Raw genomic sequence first — 16,293 nt, forward strand, 5'->3', positions numbered from 1 at the left:
TGTAGATGAAGGGGAGGAGACAGGTTAAAGAACGATTTTCAAGCCTTGAGACAATGAAGACATGGATTGTGTATGTGTGCCATTCAGAGGGTGAATGGGCAAGACAAAATATTTAAGTGCCTTTGAACAGAGAATGGTAGAGATGCCAGGCGCACTGGTTTGTGTCAACAACTACAATGCTGCTGGGTTTTTCACTCTCAACAGTTGTGTATCAAGAATGATCCACCACCCAGATGACATCCAGCCAACTTGACACAACTGTGGGAAGCATTGGAGTCAACATGGGCCAGCATCCCTGTTGAATGCTTTAGACACCGTGTAGAGTCCATGTCCTGATGAACTGAGAGTTCTGAGGGGTACAACTCAATATTAGGAAGGTGTTCCAAATGTTTGTTATACTCAGTGTCTATTGGAAAGACACCAAGAGACAACAAAAATACTATTTACACACTGTTCATATATACACATTCATATCTTTATAGACAGTACAGTTAAATTAAATACATTTTGGGGGGGAGTCAGGGGGGTCCTACATGTTTTGCATTGTCAAGTGACCCTTATGACAACAACAGAAACAGAATCCTGTTCAAAATACTGTTCACCAGAATCATGTCCCAAAAACAAGTCTGTGAAGTCTGTTATTATTCTATACTCATTTGAAAGTGTAAACTTTCTCACATTACTGTGCTACAGTGTGTAAAAAGTATACTTATTAAAACAAAGATGAAGTCCATCACCCTGGTAATCTTGATGTTTAGAATACCAGTGTGATTAAGTTTTCCATCTTTTTAATAATGATTCTATACTCAGAGATAACATCCCCAATATGTGGAGTCAGTATGATGGTCCATCTCTGTGACGTCTGATTCACAGTGTTTGAACAACATAGATAGTCAGTATGATAGTCCATCTCTGTGATGTCTGATTCACAGTGTTTGAACAACATAGACATGTTGTCATCAGAAACCCTATACCACAGTATGTTATTACTGCAAGGCTCCTGGGATTTGTTCAAATTGAAACTGAAACTTGACCTTGAGAACTGTTATTGCACTTTGGAACTGATAACTGTCTGTTAGTGTTTGACTCTCCTACAGTACAGTGGTGAAGTATATGGATGTGACTTTCTGACCCTGTAGTAACAGTTAGGCCCCGTACACACTCAGGTTGGACAACTGATTTACCACACATTGGACACAAAGATTGTGAATGATACTTAAAAAAAAAAATATATATATATATATATATATTTAACCTTTATTTAACTATTCAAATCAGTTAAGAACAAATTCTTATTTTACAATGACGGCCTACCCCAGCCTCCCCTAACCTGGACGATGCTGGGCCAATTGTGCGCTGCCCTATGGGACTCCCGATCACGGCCGGTTGTGATACAGCCCAGGGTTGAACCAGGGTCTGTAGTGACGCCTCTAGCACTGAGATGCAGTGCCTTAGACCACTGCGCCACTCGGGAGCCTTAAAATACTGTAGGCTAATACTGATATTCCTGTGCTATAACAGAGTTCATCTACACAAAATATTTCACACAACCAAATATTTCACAAACAACACTGTTTGTGCAGAAACACTCTGTTGTATTAAAACAGTTTTACCAAATGAGTTGTGCATTATTAGTTCTACAACTTCAGTGTGTACAGGGCCTTAAAGGAAACATTCCTCATCAAATCAAACTTTATTTGTCACATGCGCCAAATACAAAACAGGTGTAGACCTTACAGTGAAATGCTTACTCACAAGCCATTAAGAAAATGTTTACCAAATAAACTAAAGTAAAAAGTTATAAAAAGTAACACAATAAAATAACAATAACGAGGCTATATACAGGGGGTACAGGTTAGTTGAGGTAATTTGTACATGTAGGAAGGGGTAAAGTGACTGTGCATAGATAATAAACAGGAAGTAGCAGCAGTATAAAAACAAAGCTGTGCTTCAGTAGCCTGAAGAAAGTGAAAGTGAAAGTGGATGAGTTACTGAGTTATTACATGTAAGAACAGGAGCATTATTCTCTGGTAAACTCCAATAACCCTGAGTCTGTGTAGGAAATAGAGGTGTTGTTGGACACTGGAGCAGACACTCTACTTGGACTTTCCAGCTAAGCACATTGTTCATATGAACATCCAGGTACTTGTAGGAACTAACTGTCTGCTTTGTTGAATTGCATTTTGAAACTACTCCCCAACACTGCTTCACTGCTATGAGGATGACAACACATCAAACCGGAATATACTTCCCAGTAATGTGGCATGTAGTTCTAACTGATTTTGTCATGAAATAAAACAGAAGTGAAGAGCAGGAACATAAGAGTGGACCAGGACAGTTTCCCAGCAAGGGGTTAAGATAAAGAGACTCCTCCTACTAGTATGTAATGAAATCTTAGCTAATGCATTTCAGACATATTCATATCTCATTCTTAATAACGTATCTCTAAGTCATAAGGACCCAGAGGAAAAAGCAGCGAGAACCTGGTATTGAAGCTCTTGCAGTGTTGCGATCAGAAAAATATACAGCATGCTTTGGATAGACTTGAATGACCAGCATTTTTGACTGAAATGATTTCCTGTTTGTATTCCTGTCTTGTCAAAAGCAATGCTACTCCGTTCTGATCCACTCTTTTCCCAGGGAAAGTGAATCTTGTGTTTGTATTGATTGTCTTGCCATCTTTCATGTGTGTGAAATGTATTTAGAATGCACTTCGGGAAGCTGTTGTATTGATTGAATGTTTATGTGTTCATCTTAGTTCATCTTAGACGTCTTTGTCATTTATGTCTTTGTCATTTGCTGCAGCCAGAAACACGATCCACCACCATCATGATTTCCAAGGCCGTAAAATCCATGTTGAAGGAAGTAGATTCTAACGGTAGCCTGATCCCTGTGTCCAGTCTGAACGACAGCTCTGGTAAACTGAATCTCCTCTCACTCATTGTGAAGACCAGGCCCAGATGTGGATGCTTCTGGCAGGAACCGAAATACCAGTCCAGAGGCTTTTCCCTGAGTGATGTGCTGAAGCCTGGAGAACCTGAAGACAAACCTTTAAACCCAGGTAAACACCAGAACAGCTCCTCCGGCAGGGTTGCCAGGTTTAGAAAAAAATTCCCGGAACGTTGACTACTCAAAACCCACCCAAAAAGCCTGATAACTAGTCCAACCTTTATTTCCTACAGCAAGAGAGGAGTTGCTACATTTATACAATAAACCCTTTTTCCATAATTTAATCGAACCAATTAAGAAGCAATATCGACGTAACTTGTAATGACGTTAGAAGCAAAATGTGTTTTTTCATCCAAATTATATTTATTTGTGAACTATAACATGATGTAATAAAGGAATTTGAATATGTTGCAAGAGAAAATATATTATTAAACTCACCAGATAATTTTCCATCAATGGATGTCGATATTAAACTCAAAGACAGACCATATAAACAAAACACGGCAGTACAATAATGACAAGATAAACAATCAACTCTTATAAGACAGGGATCCTCTGATTAATCAATAAGGCCCGAGGGGGTGTGGTATATGGCCAATATACCACGGCTAAGGGCTGTTCTTACCATGATGCAACGCAGAGTGCCTGGATACAGCCTCTGGCTGTGGTATATTGGCCATATACCACAAACCCCCTGGGTGCCTTATTGCTATTATTAACTGGTTACCAACGTAATTAGAACAGTAAAAATAAATGTTTTGTGATACATTTGGTATATGGTCTGATATAGCATGGCTTTCAGCCAATCAGCATTCAGGGCTCGAACCCGGTTTATAATTGTAAATACATCCCTTTTGTGCATGTGCATAACTATAGATAAATCCTTTAAACCCAGGTAAACGTCGTCTTCACTGACATTTTCAACCTCTCCCTGTCAGAGTCTGTAATACCAACATGTTTCAAGCAGATCACCATAGTCCCTGTGCCCAAGAACACTAAGGTAACCTGCCTAAATGACTACAGACCCGTAGCACTCACGTCTGTAGCCATGAAATGCTTTGAAAGGCTGGTCATGGCTCACATCAACACCATTAACCAGAAACTCTAGACCCACTTCAATTTGCATACCACACCAACAGATCCACAGACTCCACACTGCCTTTTCCACCTGGACAAAAGGAACAGCTATGTGAGAATGCTATTCATTGACTACAGCTCAGTGTTCAACACCATAGTGTCCTCAAAGCTCATCACTAAGCTAAGGATCCTGGGACTAAACACCTCCCTCTGCAACTGGATCCTAGACTTCCTGGCGGGCCGCCCCCAGGTGGTAAGGGTAAGTAACAACACACTCGCCACACTGATCGTCAACTCCGGGGTATTTTAGGGGTGCGTGCTCAGCCCCCTCCTGTACTCCCTGTTCACTCATGACTGCATGGCCAGGCACGACTCCAACACCATCATTAAGTTTGCTTATGACACAACAGTGGTAGGCCTGATCACCGACAACGATGAGACAGCCTATAGGGAGGAGGTCAGAACCCTGGCAGTTTGGTGCAAGGACTACAACCTCTCCCTCAACATGATCAAGACAAAGGAGATGATTGTGGAATACAGGAAAAGGAGGACCAAGCACGCCCCCATTCTCATCGACGGGGCTGTAGTGGAGCAGGTTGAGAGTTTCCCCTCTCTCTGCCTCTAATCACCAACAAACTAACATGGTCCAAACATACCAAGACAGTCGTGAAGAGGTCACAACAAAACCTATTCCCCCTCAGGAGACTGAAAAGATTTTGCATGGGTCCTCAGATCCTCAAAATGTTTTATAGCTGCACCATCGAGAGTATCCTGACGGGTTGCATCACTGCCTTGTATGGCAACTGTTCGGCCTCCGAAAGCAAGGCACTACAGAGGGTAGTGCGAACGGCCCAGTAAATCACTGGGGCCAAGCTTCCTGCCATCCAGGACCTCTATACCAGGAGTTGTCAGAGAAAGGCCCTAAAAATTGTCAAAGACTCCAGCCACCCTAGTCATAGACTGTTCTCTCTGCTACCGCACGGCAAGCAGTAACAGAGCGCCAAGTCTAGGTCCAAGAGGCTTCTAAACAGCTTCTACCCCCAAGCCACAAGACTCCTGAACAGCTAATCAAATGGCTACCCAGACTATCCCCCCCCTACGCTGCTGCTACTCTCTGTTATTATCTATGCATAGTCACTTTAACAACCCTACCTGCATCTACATAATTACCTCAATTACCTCGACACCGGTGCCCCTGTACATTGACACATTGACTCTGTACTGGTACCCCCTGTATATAGCACCGCTATTGTTATTTACTGCTGCTCTTTAATTATTTGTTTTTCTTATCTCTTACTTTTTTCTAGGTATTTTCTTAAAACTGCATTGTTGGTGAGGGGCTTGTAAGTAAGCATTTCACTGTAAGGTACAATACAATACAACACCTGATGTATTCGGCGCATGTCACAAATCAAATTTGATTTGAAACACCAGAGCAGCCCCTCAGGCAGGGTGCTTGTGTTAACCAATAGCCTGCTGGAATAGGCTACTGGGGATGAGGTCATCATTTCAATCACTGAATGAAATATGAATAACATGTATATGAACTGAATATGCTCGTCAACAACAGCCAGTGTTTGTTTACCTGTAGCCTAATCTGACTGACTGTTACCGTCATTCTAATGTGTTCTAACAATTGATCGGCAATTGTGATAGAGCTTTGATAACTTTCAATTTAATGAACTAAACATGGCCATTAATAACTGCATAATAACACAAGGCTACAACAACAATAAACTGAAGTTATAGGCTATTTATTAAATCCGTGTGCCAGCTCTAAGTAGGCTACACAAGTGGTACAAATTGATTTGGAATGACTCCAGTGATATAGTCTTTTCTATTTTGTCAAATGATATTCTACAGTAGCCTACAATGGCATATCAATTAATAGGCTACTGGATGGCCAACAGATGCAAATGTGTCATTCTTCACATTTAATGTAAGTTTCATTGAGGATTCTTCCCCACAACAGAATCACGCGAGGGAGTTCCATAACTTAGATTTCACATTTCCACTCACGCAGCCCCCGAGACCCTAGAACTGAGCATGTGTAAAACACTATGCTTGATACTGTTTTCCATAACACTGAACCCAAACCGGCTGCGCGTGCGCCATCCTGCATACATTTATTTTGTCCCCCCCACACCAAACATGATCACGACACGCAGGTTAAAATATCAAAACAAACTCTGAACCAATGACATTAATTTGGGGACAGGTCGAAAAGCATTAAACATGTATGGCAATTTAGCTAGTTAGCTTGCTGTTGCTAGCTAATTTGTCCTATTTAGCTAGCTTGCTGTTGCTAGCTAATTTGTCCTGGGATATAAACATTGAGTTGTTATTTTACCTGAAATGCACAAGGTCCTCTACTCCGACAATTAATCCACACATAAAACAGTCAACCGAATAGTTTCTAGTCACCTCTCCTCCTTCCAGGCTTTTTCATCTTTGAACTTACATGGTGATTGGCATCTAAACTTTCATGGTATTACCACGACTACCCGAAAAACAGTTCAGTCTTTCAATCACCCGTGTGGGTATAACCAATGAGGAGATGGCACGTGGGTACTTGCGTACACGGTGTCCGGTCTGGTCAGCATGTAAGAAAAGATTACATTAGAATCAAGTTTAAACCACCTCCGACCGACTTGCTTCCATTGCGCTCTCGTGGTCCCAAAGTCTTTCCAGTGTTTTGTCGCCGTTATTTCTTGGTCCGCATCAGTTCTAGCGTGTTAATATACTGCTCAACAAAATAAAGGGAACACAAAAACAACACATCCTAGATCTGAATGAAATAAATAATCTTATTAAATACTTTTTTCTTTATATAGTTGAATGTGCTGACAACAAAATCACACAAAAATAATAAATGGAAATCCAATTTATCAACCCATGGAGGTCTGGATTTGGAGTCACACTCAAAATTAAAGTGGAAAACCACACTACAGGCTGATCCAACTTTGATGTAATGTCCTTAAAACAAGTCAAAATGAGGCTCAGTAGTGTGTGTGGCCTCCACGTGCCTGTATGACCTCCCTACAACGCCTGGGCATGCTCCTGATGAGGTGGCGGATGGTCTCCTGAGGGATCTCCTCCCAGACCTGGACTAAAGCATCCGCCAACTCCTGGACAGTCTGTGGTGCAACGTGGCGTTGGTGGATGGAGCGAGACATGATGTCCCAGATGTGCTCAATTGGATTCAGGTCTGGGGAACGGGCGGGCCAGTCCATAGCATCAATGCCATCCTCTTGCAGGAACTGCTGACACACTCCAGCCACATGAGGTCTAGCATTGTCTTGCATTAGGAGGAACCCAGGGCCAACCGCACCAGCATATGGTCTCACAAGGGGTCTGAGGATCTTATCTCGGTACCTAATGGCAGTCAGGCTACCTCTGGCGAGCACATGGAGGGCTGTGCGGCCCCCCAAAGAAATGCCACCCTACACCATGACTGACCCACCGCCAAACCGGTCATGCTGGAGGATGTTGCAGGCAGCAGAACGTTCTCCACGGCGTCTCCAGACTCTGTCACGTCTGTCATGTGCTCAGTGTGAACCTGCTTTCATCTGTGAAGAGCACAGGGCGCCAGTGGCGAATTTGCCAATCTTGATGTTTTCTGGCAAATGCCAAACGTCCTGCACGGTGTTGGGCTGTAAGCACAACCCCCACCTGTGGACGTCGGGCCCTCATACCACCCTCATGGAGTCTGTTTCTGACCGTTTGAGCAGACACATGCACATTTGTGGCCTGCTGGAGGTCATTTTGCAGGGCTTTGGCAGTGCTTCTCCTGCTCCTCCTTGTACAAAGGCGGAGGTAGCGGTCCTGCTGCTGGGTTGTTGCCCTCCTACGGCCTCCTCCACGTCTCCTGATGTACTGGCCTGTCTCCTGGTAGCGCCTCCATGCTCTGGACTGTAGACTCCGTCTCATGCTACCACAAGAGTGAAAGCACCGCCAGCATTCAAAAGTGACCAAATAAAGGAGTGGTCAGCCAGGAAGCATAGGAACTGAGAAGTGGTCTGTGGTTACCACCTGCAGAACCACTCCTTTATTGGGGGTGTCTTGCTAATTGCCTATAATTTCCACCTGTTGTCTATTCCATTTGCACAACAGCATGTGAAATTTATTGTCAATCAGTGTTGCTTCCTAAGTGGACAGTTTGATGTCACAGAAGTGTGATTGACTTGGAGTTACATTGTGTTGTTTAAGTGTTCCCTTTATTTTTTTGAGCAGTGTATATATATATATAGTTGAAGTCGGAAGTTTACATACACCTTAGCCAAATACATTTAAACTGAGGTTTTCACAATTTCTCACATTTAATCCTGGTAAAAATCCCCCTACTTAGGTCAGTTAGTATCACCCCTTTATTTTAAGAATGTGAAATGTCAGAATAATAGTAGAGAGAATGATATATTTCAGCTTTTATTTCTTTCATCACATTCCCAGTGGGTCAGAAGTTTACATACACTCAATTCGTATTTGGTAGCATTGCCTTTAAATTGTTTAACTTGGGTCAAATGTTTCGGGTAGCCTTCCACAAGCTTCCTGTCACGGTTGTCGTAGGGTTGAGACCAAGACGCAGTGGGAAAATGTACACTCATCTTCTTTTATTAGCGGACAAAGAAGGAAAACCAAAAACACAAACGAACTTGACAGTCTCGTCAGGCAAACAGCTAAACAAGAACAATCTCCCACAAAATACTAAAACAAACACATACCTATTTATAGGACCCTCAATCAGAGGCAACGAGAAAACACCTGCCTCCAATTGAGAGTCCAACCCCCAATTAACTAAACATAGAAATACAAATGACTAGACTGAACATAGAAATACATTAACATAGAACAGTGCCCAAAACCGGGAATAATAAATCAAACACCCTACTACTAACACCACCAGCCCGAACCACATAAAACAAATACTCCCTGCCACGTCCTGACCAAACTACAATAACAAATAACCCCTATTACTGGTCAGGATGTGACACTTCCCACAATAAGTTGGGTGAATTTTGGACCATTCCTCCTGACAGAGCTGGTGTAACTGAGTCAGGTTTGTAGGCCTCCTTGCTTGGACACACTTTTTCAGTTCTGCCCACAAATGTTCTATAGGATTGAGGTCAGGGCTTTGTGATGGCCACTCCAATACCTTGAGTTTGTTGTCCTTAAGCCATTTTGCCACAACTTTGGAAGTATGCTTGGGGTCATTGTCCATTTGGAAGACTCATTTTCAACCAAGCTTTAACATCTTGACTGATGTCTTGAGATGTTGCTTCAATATATCCACATAATTTTCTTTCCTTACACATAATTTCATGTCCTATTCCAGTACTTCCTCAAATATCACTATTATTGATAACCCACATCATCAAAATTATTCACACTTGTCTTCCTATTTCCACATAATCTGCCATGGTTCACCAGCCCAACAGGGCACACAACTAACCTTCCATTCACACACACACTTGTATGGCCAATACAACTAGGCTCTCACCCCGTTATAGCTATGCAGGGAACCAACCCCGCCGGGATTTACCCCCTAGGACTCACCCTTCGCAGGTTCCAGCCTACGGGGGCTTACTTTCCGGGACTCACCCTATATTTATAGTAATCACAGATATTAATCCACTGGGATTTACTATTGACTTTATAGTACTAGCAGGAACCAACCTACTAGGGAGTTACCCCCTGGGACTTACCCTACAGGGACCAGCCTGTGTGAGTTTACCTTCCGGGCCTTACCATTTACAATAAAGCTACGACCGGTCGTTACACAATGGGCCTATAGAATTAAACTTAGGCTGTCCAGGTCTGTATCCCATAATTAGTTCAGCCAACGATTCTCATCTCCCCAAGATGTCAAAATGAGTGGAAACAGATATAGGAACTAGCCTACCTTGTTTGTTGCCAACTCTGCTCCACTGATGTGGACTCTTTGGTTTGACTACAAATCGTGGTGAACCCTGCTCGCAGTGCATCTGTTAGGTTCTTATTTTTCTGAGTAAATAACTCACGGACGCTAGAGAAGCTTTAACCAAGTTTAATTCTGCCCAAAGGTTCTGTACAGCTGTAATTCAGACAGAAAAACATTTCTCACCATCACAGTTATATACATCCCACTTAAGACACTCCCTCTCTCCAATCCTTAGATCTTATGGTTCAACAGGAAAAGGGTAACAGGATATCTAACCCTTATTACTCCCTTAAGGGGATCTGACCTCACCTCCTGACCTTACCTAATCCACAGATGTACATCTGTCTTTCCTGTATCAACACGGTGCTCTCCTTCTGTCCCTCAACACATTCCAACGCCATCTGTCTTTCCTGTATCAACGCGGTGCTCTCCTTCCGTCCCCCAACACATTCCAACGCCATCTGTCTTTCCTGTATCAACGCGGTGCTCTCCTTCCGTCCCCCAACACATTCCAACGCCATCTGTCTTTCCTGTATCAACGCGGTGCTCTCCTTCCGTCCCCCAACACATTCCAACGCCATCTGTCTTTCCTGTATCAACACGGTGCTCTCCTTCCGTCCCCCAACACATTCCAACACCATCTGTCTTTCCTGTATCAACACGGTGCTCTCCTTCCGTCCCCCAACACATTCCAACACCATCTGTCTTTCCTGTATCAACGCGGTGCTCTCCTTCTGTCCCCCAACACATTCCAACACCATCTGTCTTTCCTGTATCAACACGGTGCTCTCCTTCCGTCCCCCAACACATTCCAACACCATCTGTCTTTCCTGTATCAACACGGTGCTCTCCTTCTGTCCCCCAACACATTCCAACACCATCTGTCTTTCCTGTATCAACACGGTGCTCTCCTTCTGTCCCCCAACACATTCCAACACCATCTGTCTTTCTACAGAAAACCATTAACTTCTGACATAAAACCCAGTCGTCTCTTTCACTCCTCATATTCTTTGCTTCTTCTCTATCATTTATTTAATATCTCAATGTTCGAAATGTCGAATCCAACAATACGGACCATATGGTCATGTGATATTTAAAACATGACACACAATGTAGTAGGTAAAATGTCCCTTACAGACAGCAATGCAGGCATTGGGGCACTCGCATACACCATGTAAAGGTGAGGGCACTCACAGAGGCCATAGGAAAAGTTGAGGCACTCACAGAGGCCAGAGGAAAGGTTGAGGGCACTCACAGAGGCCAGAGGAAAGGTTGAGGGCACTCACAGAGGCCAGAGGAAAGGTTGAGGGCACTCACAGAGGCCAGAGGAAAGGTTGAGGGCACTCACAGAGGCCAGAGGAAAGGTTGAGGGCACTCACAGAGGCCAGAGGAAAGGTTGAGGCACTCACAGATGCCAGAGGAAGAGTTGAGGCACTCACAGAGGCCAGAGGAAAGGTTGAGGCACTCACAGAGACCAGAGGAAAGGTTGAGGCACTCACAGAGGCCAGAGGAAGGGTTGAGGTACTCACAGAGGCTGTAGACAACGTGGCCAGGCTACAGACATGTTGTGTCTGTAAAATATATGTAGTTGCATTAAGATTATTGAAGGTCATACTGTTATAGAACCAATCAATACAAACCACACTTTTGACAGGTTAGCTTGTATTTTATTTACCTGAGCAGGCTTCCTTGCTAAGTTAAGGTTGGGTCTTGCTGCAGACACGAGAGCCCCCAAAAACTTTGCTTAATGAACTGCAAAACCTAATAGTCACAATTAACGGAGGAGGGAATCAAGTCACCTGTCAAAAGGATTATCTGAATCAGTGTTCACTCATGGCAGCAGAGCCATAGTAGTTGAAGGATTTTTTTTCTTCATATTTACCATTGACAACAAGTTCAATGTAGTCCTCAATGCAGGAGTCTGAACAGCAGACGCAGGCGCTGGTGGAGTTGTGGGTGCCGCCCAGCAGGTCCGCAGTGAATTAAAATCAGTCAGGGCATGATATAGCCAAAGTTAACTAATTTGCCATGATGCTTGATTAGCATACTTGCTTGAATACTGACTAATTTCCCAATAACACCATGTGCTTAAAACATAGGGGGGAAAATACAGAGATAGCGCTATGGTATCTAAATCATTAAATCAGAAAAAGAAATGTTGTTTTAGCTTAAAAGCTTTATTAATGTTACCTCCTGGGGGTGAAATCCACAGACACCTCTCTGAAGCCCCTTTCTGAAGCCCCTCTCTGAAGCCCCTCTCTGAAGCCCCCGAGCAGAGTTGTCCACAAACCTACATTGGGCAATTCTCTACCTGTAACAATACGTAAGGAAGCATGTGTTAGGAAGTCCCAGCTGGTGTCCACCATCTCACACCACTCTCAAGCAGCTCACCCCACTACGCATCCCCCACACCTGAACCCGGGAGTCAAGGGGTGATGAACTCTAGCTCTCTCTGGAACTTTCCTTAACCTGTCGTGATTGGTTGACAAGATCACAGCTTGAGACTTTGACACTGTGTGTAGCCTCTTTGTTACAATATGCCATGACAATTTGATGGCCTAATATTGTAATAAAGTTGCAGTTCATTAGTATTTAAGACCTACATTTAATGACAGGTATTTCTAGTAATACAGTCTGTTTTCTAGATGAACACAAAGTTCAGATGTCATGTGCCTATGCATGGCCATTATCTCTTGTCATAATACATACAGTACCTTCTGAAAGAGGTCATGCCACCTTTTCTTCCTCAGAGCTGGCATGTTGCCGCATCGACAGGCCAAACCCCTGTGGTGGCAAATGTCTGCAAGTGGGACATCCACTCCCTTATGGGGCTGTAACCAACAGGATGAATGTAACACACTACCACAAGAACAATTAGCAATACAATGGAAACCTAATGTAAACTAGGCTAAAACATTTAGCCTACAATAACACATGGTGTTATTGGGAAATTAGTCAGTATTCAAGCAAGTATGCTAATCAAGCATCATGGCAAATTAGTTAACTTTGGCTATATCATGCCCTGACTGATTTTAATTCACAAAGAAATGACCTAGTCAGCTGCACAACTGAATGCATTCAACTGAACTGTGTCTGAATCAGAGAGGTGGGGGGCTGCCTTAATCAACATCATTGGACATTCAACTGAACTGTGTCTGAATCAGAGAGGTGGGGGGCTGCCTTAATCAACATCATTGGACATTCAACTGAACTGTGTCTGAATCAGAGAGGTGGGGGGCTGCCTTAATCAACATCATTGGACATTCAACTGAACTGTGTCTGAATCAGAGAGGTGGGGGGCTGCCTTAATCAACATCATTGGACATTCAACTGAACTGTGTCTGAATCAGAGAGGTGGGGGGCTGCCTTAATCAACATCATTGGACATTCAACTGAACTGTGTCTGAATCAGAGAGGTGGGGGGCTGCCTTAATCAACATCATTGGACATTCAACTGAACTGTGTCTGAATCAGAGAGGTGGGGGGCTGCCTTAATCAACATCATTGGACATTCAACTGAACTGTGTCTGAATCAGAGAGGTGGGGGGCTGCCTTAATCAACATCATTGGACATTCAACTGAACTGTGTCTGAATCAGAGAGGTGGGGGGCTGCCTTAATCAACATCATTGGACATTCAACTGAACTGTGTCTGAATCAGAGAGGTGGGGGGCTGCCTTAATCAACATCATTGGACATTCAACTGAACTGTGTCTGAATCAGAGAGGTGGGGGGCTGCCTTAATCAACATCATTGGACATTCAACTGAACTGTGTCTGAATCAGAGAGGTGGGGGGCTGCCTTAATCAACATCATTGGACATTCAACTGAACTGTGTCTGAATCAGAGAGGTGGGGGGCTGCCTTAATCAACATCATTGGACATTCAACTGAACTGTGTCTGAATCAGAGAGGTGGGGGGCTGCCTTAATCAACATCATTGGACATTCAACTGAACTGTGTCTGAATCAGAGAGGTGGGGGGCTGCCTTAATCAACATCATTGGACATTCAACTGAACTGTGTCTGAATCAGAGAGGTGGGGGGCTGCCTTAATCAACATCATTGGGACATGGGGAGTCCTAGCCATGCTCAAGACCAGAACGGCAGATTTTCCACCTTGACGGCTCTGGGATTTGAACCAGCAACCTTTCGGATACAGACCCAACACTCTTAACCGCTATGCTACCTGCCGCCCCTCATAGATATATAGGTAATGTGAGCTATGGCTATATACATGATTGGCTTTTGAAATGTAGACATGGAGATGGTGGGTGATTGGACATGGTTGACAGACTAACGTGAGTGAAATATCACCAAACCCCATGCTCTTCCCACTGAGCTACGCAGGACCAAGTCCATGTTTTCCACTTGGAACCCACAGGTTGCTCCACCTTATTCATGGTTTCTTTGTGTGTGAAGGTGGTGGAATTATGAGGGAATTAAATCAAGGTCAGAATACGGTGTATCTGTAGACACACCTGCATGTCTGTGATCTCCACCCCAAATGAATATCTGGCTGGCACCTGCGTTTCTCCATGCTTAAGTTCAAGGTCAGAATGCGTGTAGAGAGAAAAGTGCATAGAAGTGAAATAAATGAAATGTATGTGCTCATAACTCAGGTCTGAATTCCCCCTTCATGAAAAATGATGAAAATGATCATGTGTCTATTCTAATGTTGAATGTTCCCTCAGATGTGAAGAAGTCGGACTTCGTGGACCACAGTGGGACATTTGGTGACAAGAAAGAAATCAACTCAGATGGAAATGTGGAGGGATTGGCGGCTGATTTAAAACTTAACTTGTGCTTAAAACGCTTCAACGAACAAGAGTCGTCCTTTGGCAGACTGAAGAAAGAGGCGGTGGAAGTGAAGGAGTTGGTTAACTACTCGAAAGACAAGTGAGTTGCTCTATACTGTTCATACACTGAGTGTACAAAACATTAAGAACACCTGCTCTTTCCATGACAGACTGACCAGGTGAATCTGGGTGAAAGCTATGATCCCTTATTGATGTCACTTGTTAAATCCACTTCAATCAGTGTAGATGAAGGGGAGGAGACCGGTTACGGGATCGGGATCCCTATACCGGGACGGTTGAGCTAACATGCACTAATGTGATAAGCATGACAGTTGTAAGTAACAGCAAACTTTCCAGGACATAGACATGTCTTATATGTGAATAAAGCTTAAATTCTTGTTAATCTAACTGCACTGTCCAATTTATAGTAGCTATTACAGTGAAAGAATACCATGCTATTGTTTGAGGAGAGTGCACAGTTATATGCTTGAAAATGTATCAATAAACCAATTAGGCACATTTGGGCAGAACAGCAATGCAATGGTTCATTGGATCAGTCTAAAACTCTGCACATACACTGCTGCCATCTAGTGGACAACATCTAAATTGCAGCTAGACTCCTAAGTTATGTAATGGCCTTCCTCTTGCATTTCAAAGATGATGGAACAAAAAGCAAATGTGAAAACGCATGTTTTTTTCTTTGTATTATTTTTCACCAGATCTAATGTGTTATATTCTCCTACATTAATTGTGCCATTCAGAGGGTGAATGGACAAGACAAAAAATGTAGGTGCATTTGAACGGGCTATGGTAGTAGGTGCCAGGCGCTCCGGATTATGCCAAGAACTGCAACGCTGCTAGGATTTTCACGCTCAACAGTTGTGTATCAAGAATGGACCACCACCCAGAGGACATCCAGCCAACTTGACACAACTGTGGGAAGCATTGGAGTCAACATGGGCCAGCATCCCTGTGAAACGCTTTCGACACCTTGTAGCGTCCATGCCCCGACGAATTGAGGCTGTTCTGAGGGTAAACGGGGGCTGTGCAACTCAATATTAGTAAGGTGTAAATGTTTTGTACACTCAGTGTATATTCAGCCTGGCCTAAAAGACGTAACATCGTAAATGTAAATCTGTGACACTCAAATTAGTATGATACATATGGTTACATGAGCCAAAAACAAAAAGAGGGAGGTTGTGTGTTCGAATCACATCATGTTAGCTAACCCTTCTCCTAGCCCTAACTCCTAACCTTAACCCTAACCTCTGACCCTAACCCTAGCGCCTAGCTAACGTTGCCCATCTAGCCACCTAGTTAACGTTAGCCACAGCAAAGTGACATTCGTAACATATCATACGTATTGCAAATTCATAACATATTGTACGAATTGCAATTAGTAACATGTCATACAAATCGTATTTCATATCATATCATACGAAATGAATGATGGACATCCACAAATGAATACATACGAAACGTAACAAATTACACTAAATGGAGAGAGACAGATTTATGTTTACTTCGATCCCTGAGTCCATGTTGGTATGTTAA

At 43.3% G+C, this 16,293-nt stretch overlaps 1 protein-coding gene across 2 annotated transcripts; it reads left to right on the plus strand.

Annotated features, from left to right (window-relative positions):
• Positions 1-1,960: 1,960 nt before the first annotated feature.
• Positions 1,961-15,395, plus strand: LOC145879592 (gasdermin-E). 2 transcript variants are annotated; one of them, XM_082975841.1, is made up of 3 exons: positions 1,961-2,142; positions 2,806-3,061; positions 14,635-15,393. In XM_082975841.1, the coding sequence occupies exons 1-3, from the start codon at positions 2,131-2,133 to the stop codon at positions 14,841-14,843; spliced, it is 477 nt and encodes a 158-aa protein (XP_082831967.1). In that variant the 5' UTR covers positions 1,961-2,130; the 3' UTR covers positions 14,844-15,393. The 2 variants fall into 2 exon arrangements, 1 of the variants encoding a protein (XP_082831967.1); XR_014392443.1 differs by lacking the exon at positions 1,961-2,142 and adding an exon at positions 2,353-2,486 and having other exon boundaries at positions 14,635-15,395.
• The last annotated feature ends 898 nt before the right edge of the window (positions 15,396-16,293 follow it).

This window comes from Salmo salar, chromosome 05, assembly GCF_965601325.2.
Source record: "Salmo salar chromosome 05, fSalSal1, whole genome shotgun sequence".
Classification (NCBI taxonomy): domain Eukaryota; kingdom Metazoa; phylum Chordata; class Actinopteri; order Salmoniformes; family Salmonidae; genus Salmo; species Salmo salar.

Coding starts and splice junctions, on each gene's coding strand:
- LOC145879592 (XM_082975841.1), top strand. Junction 3,062..14,634: donor AGACAAACCTTTAAACCCAG/GTAAACACCAGA, acceptor ATGTTCCCTCAG/ATGTGAAGAAGTCGGACTTC.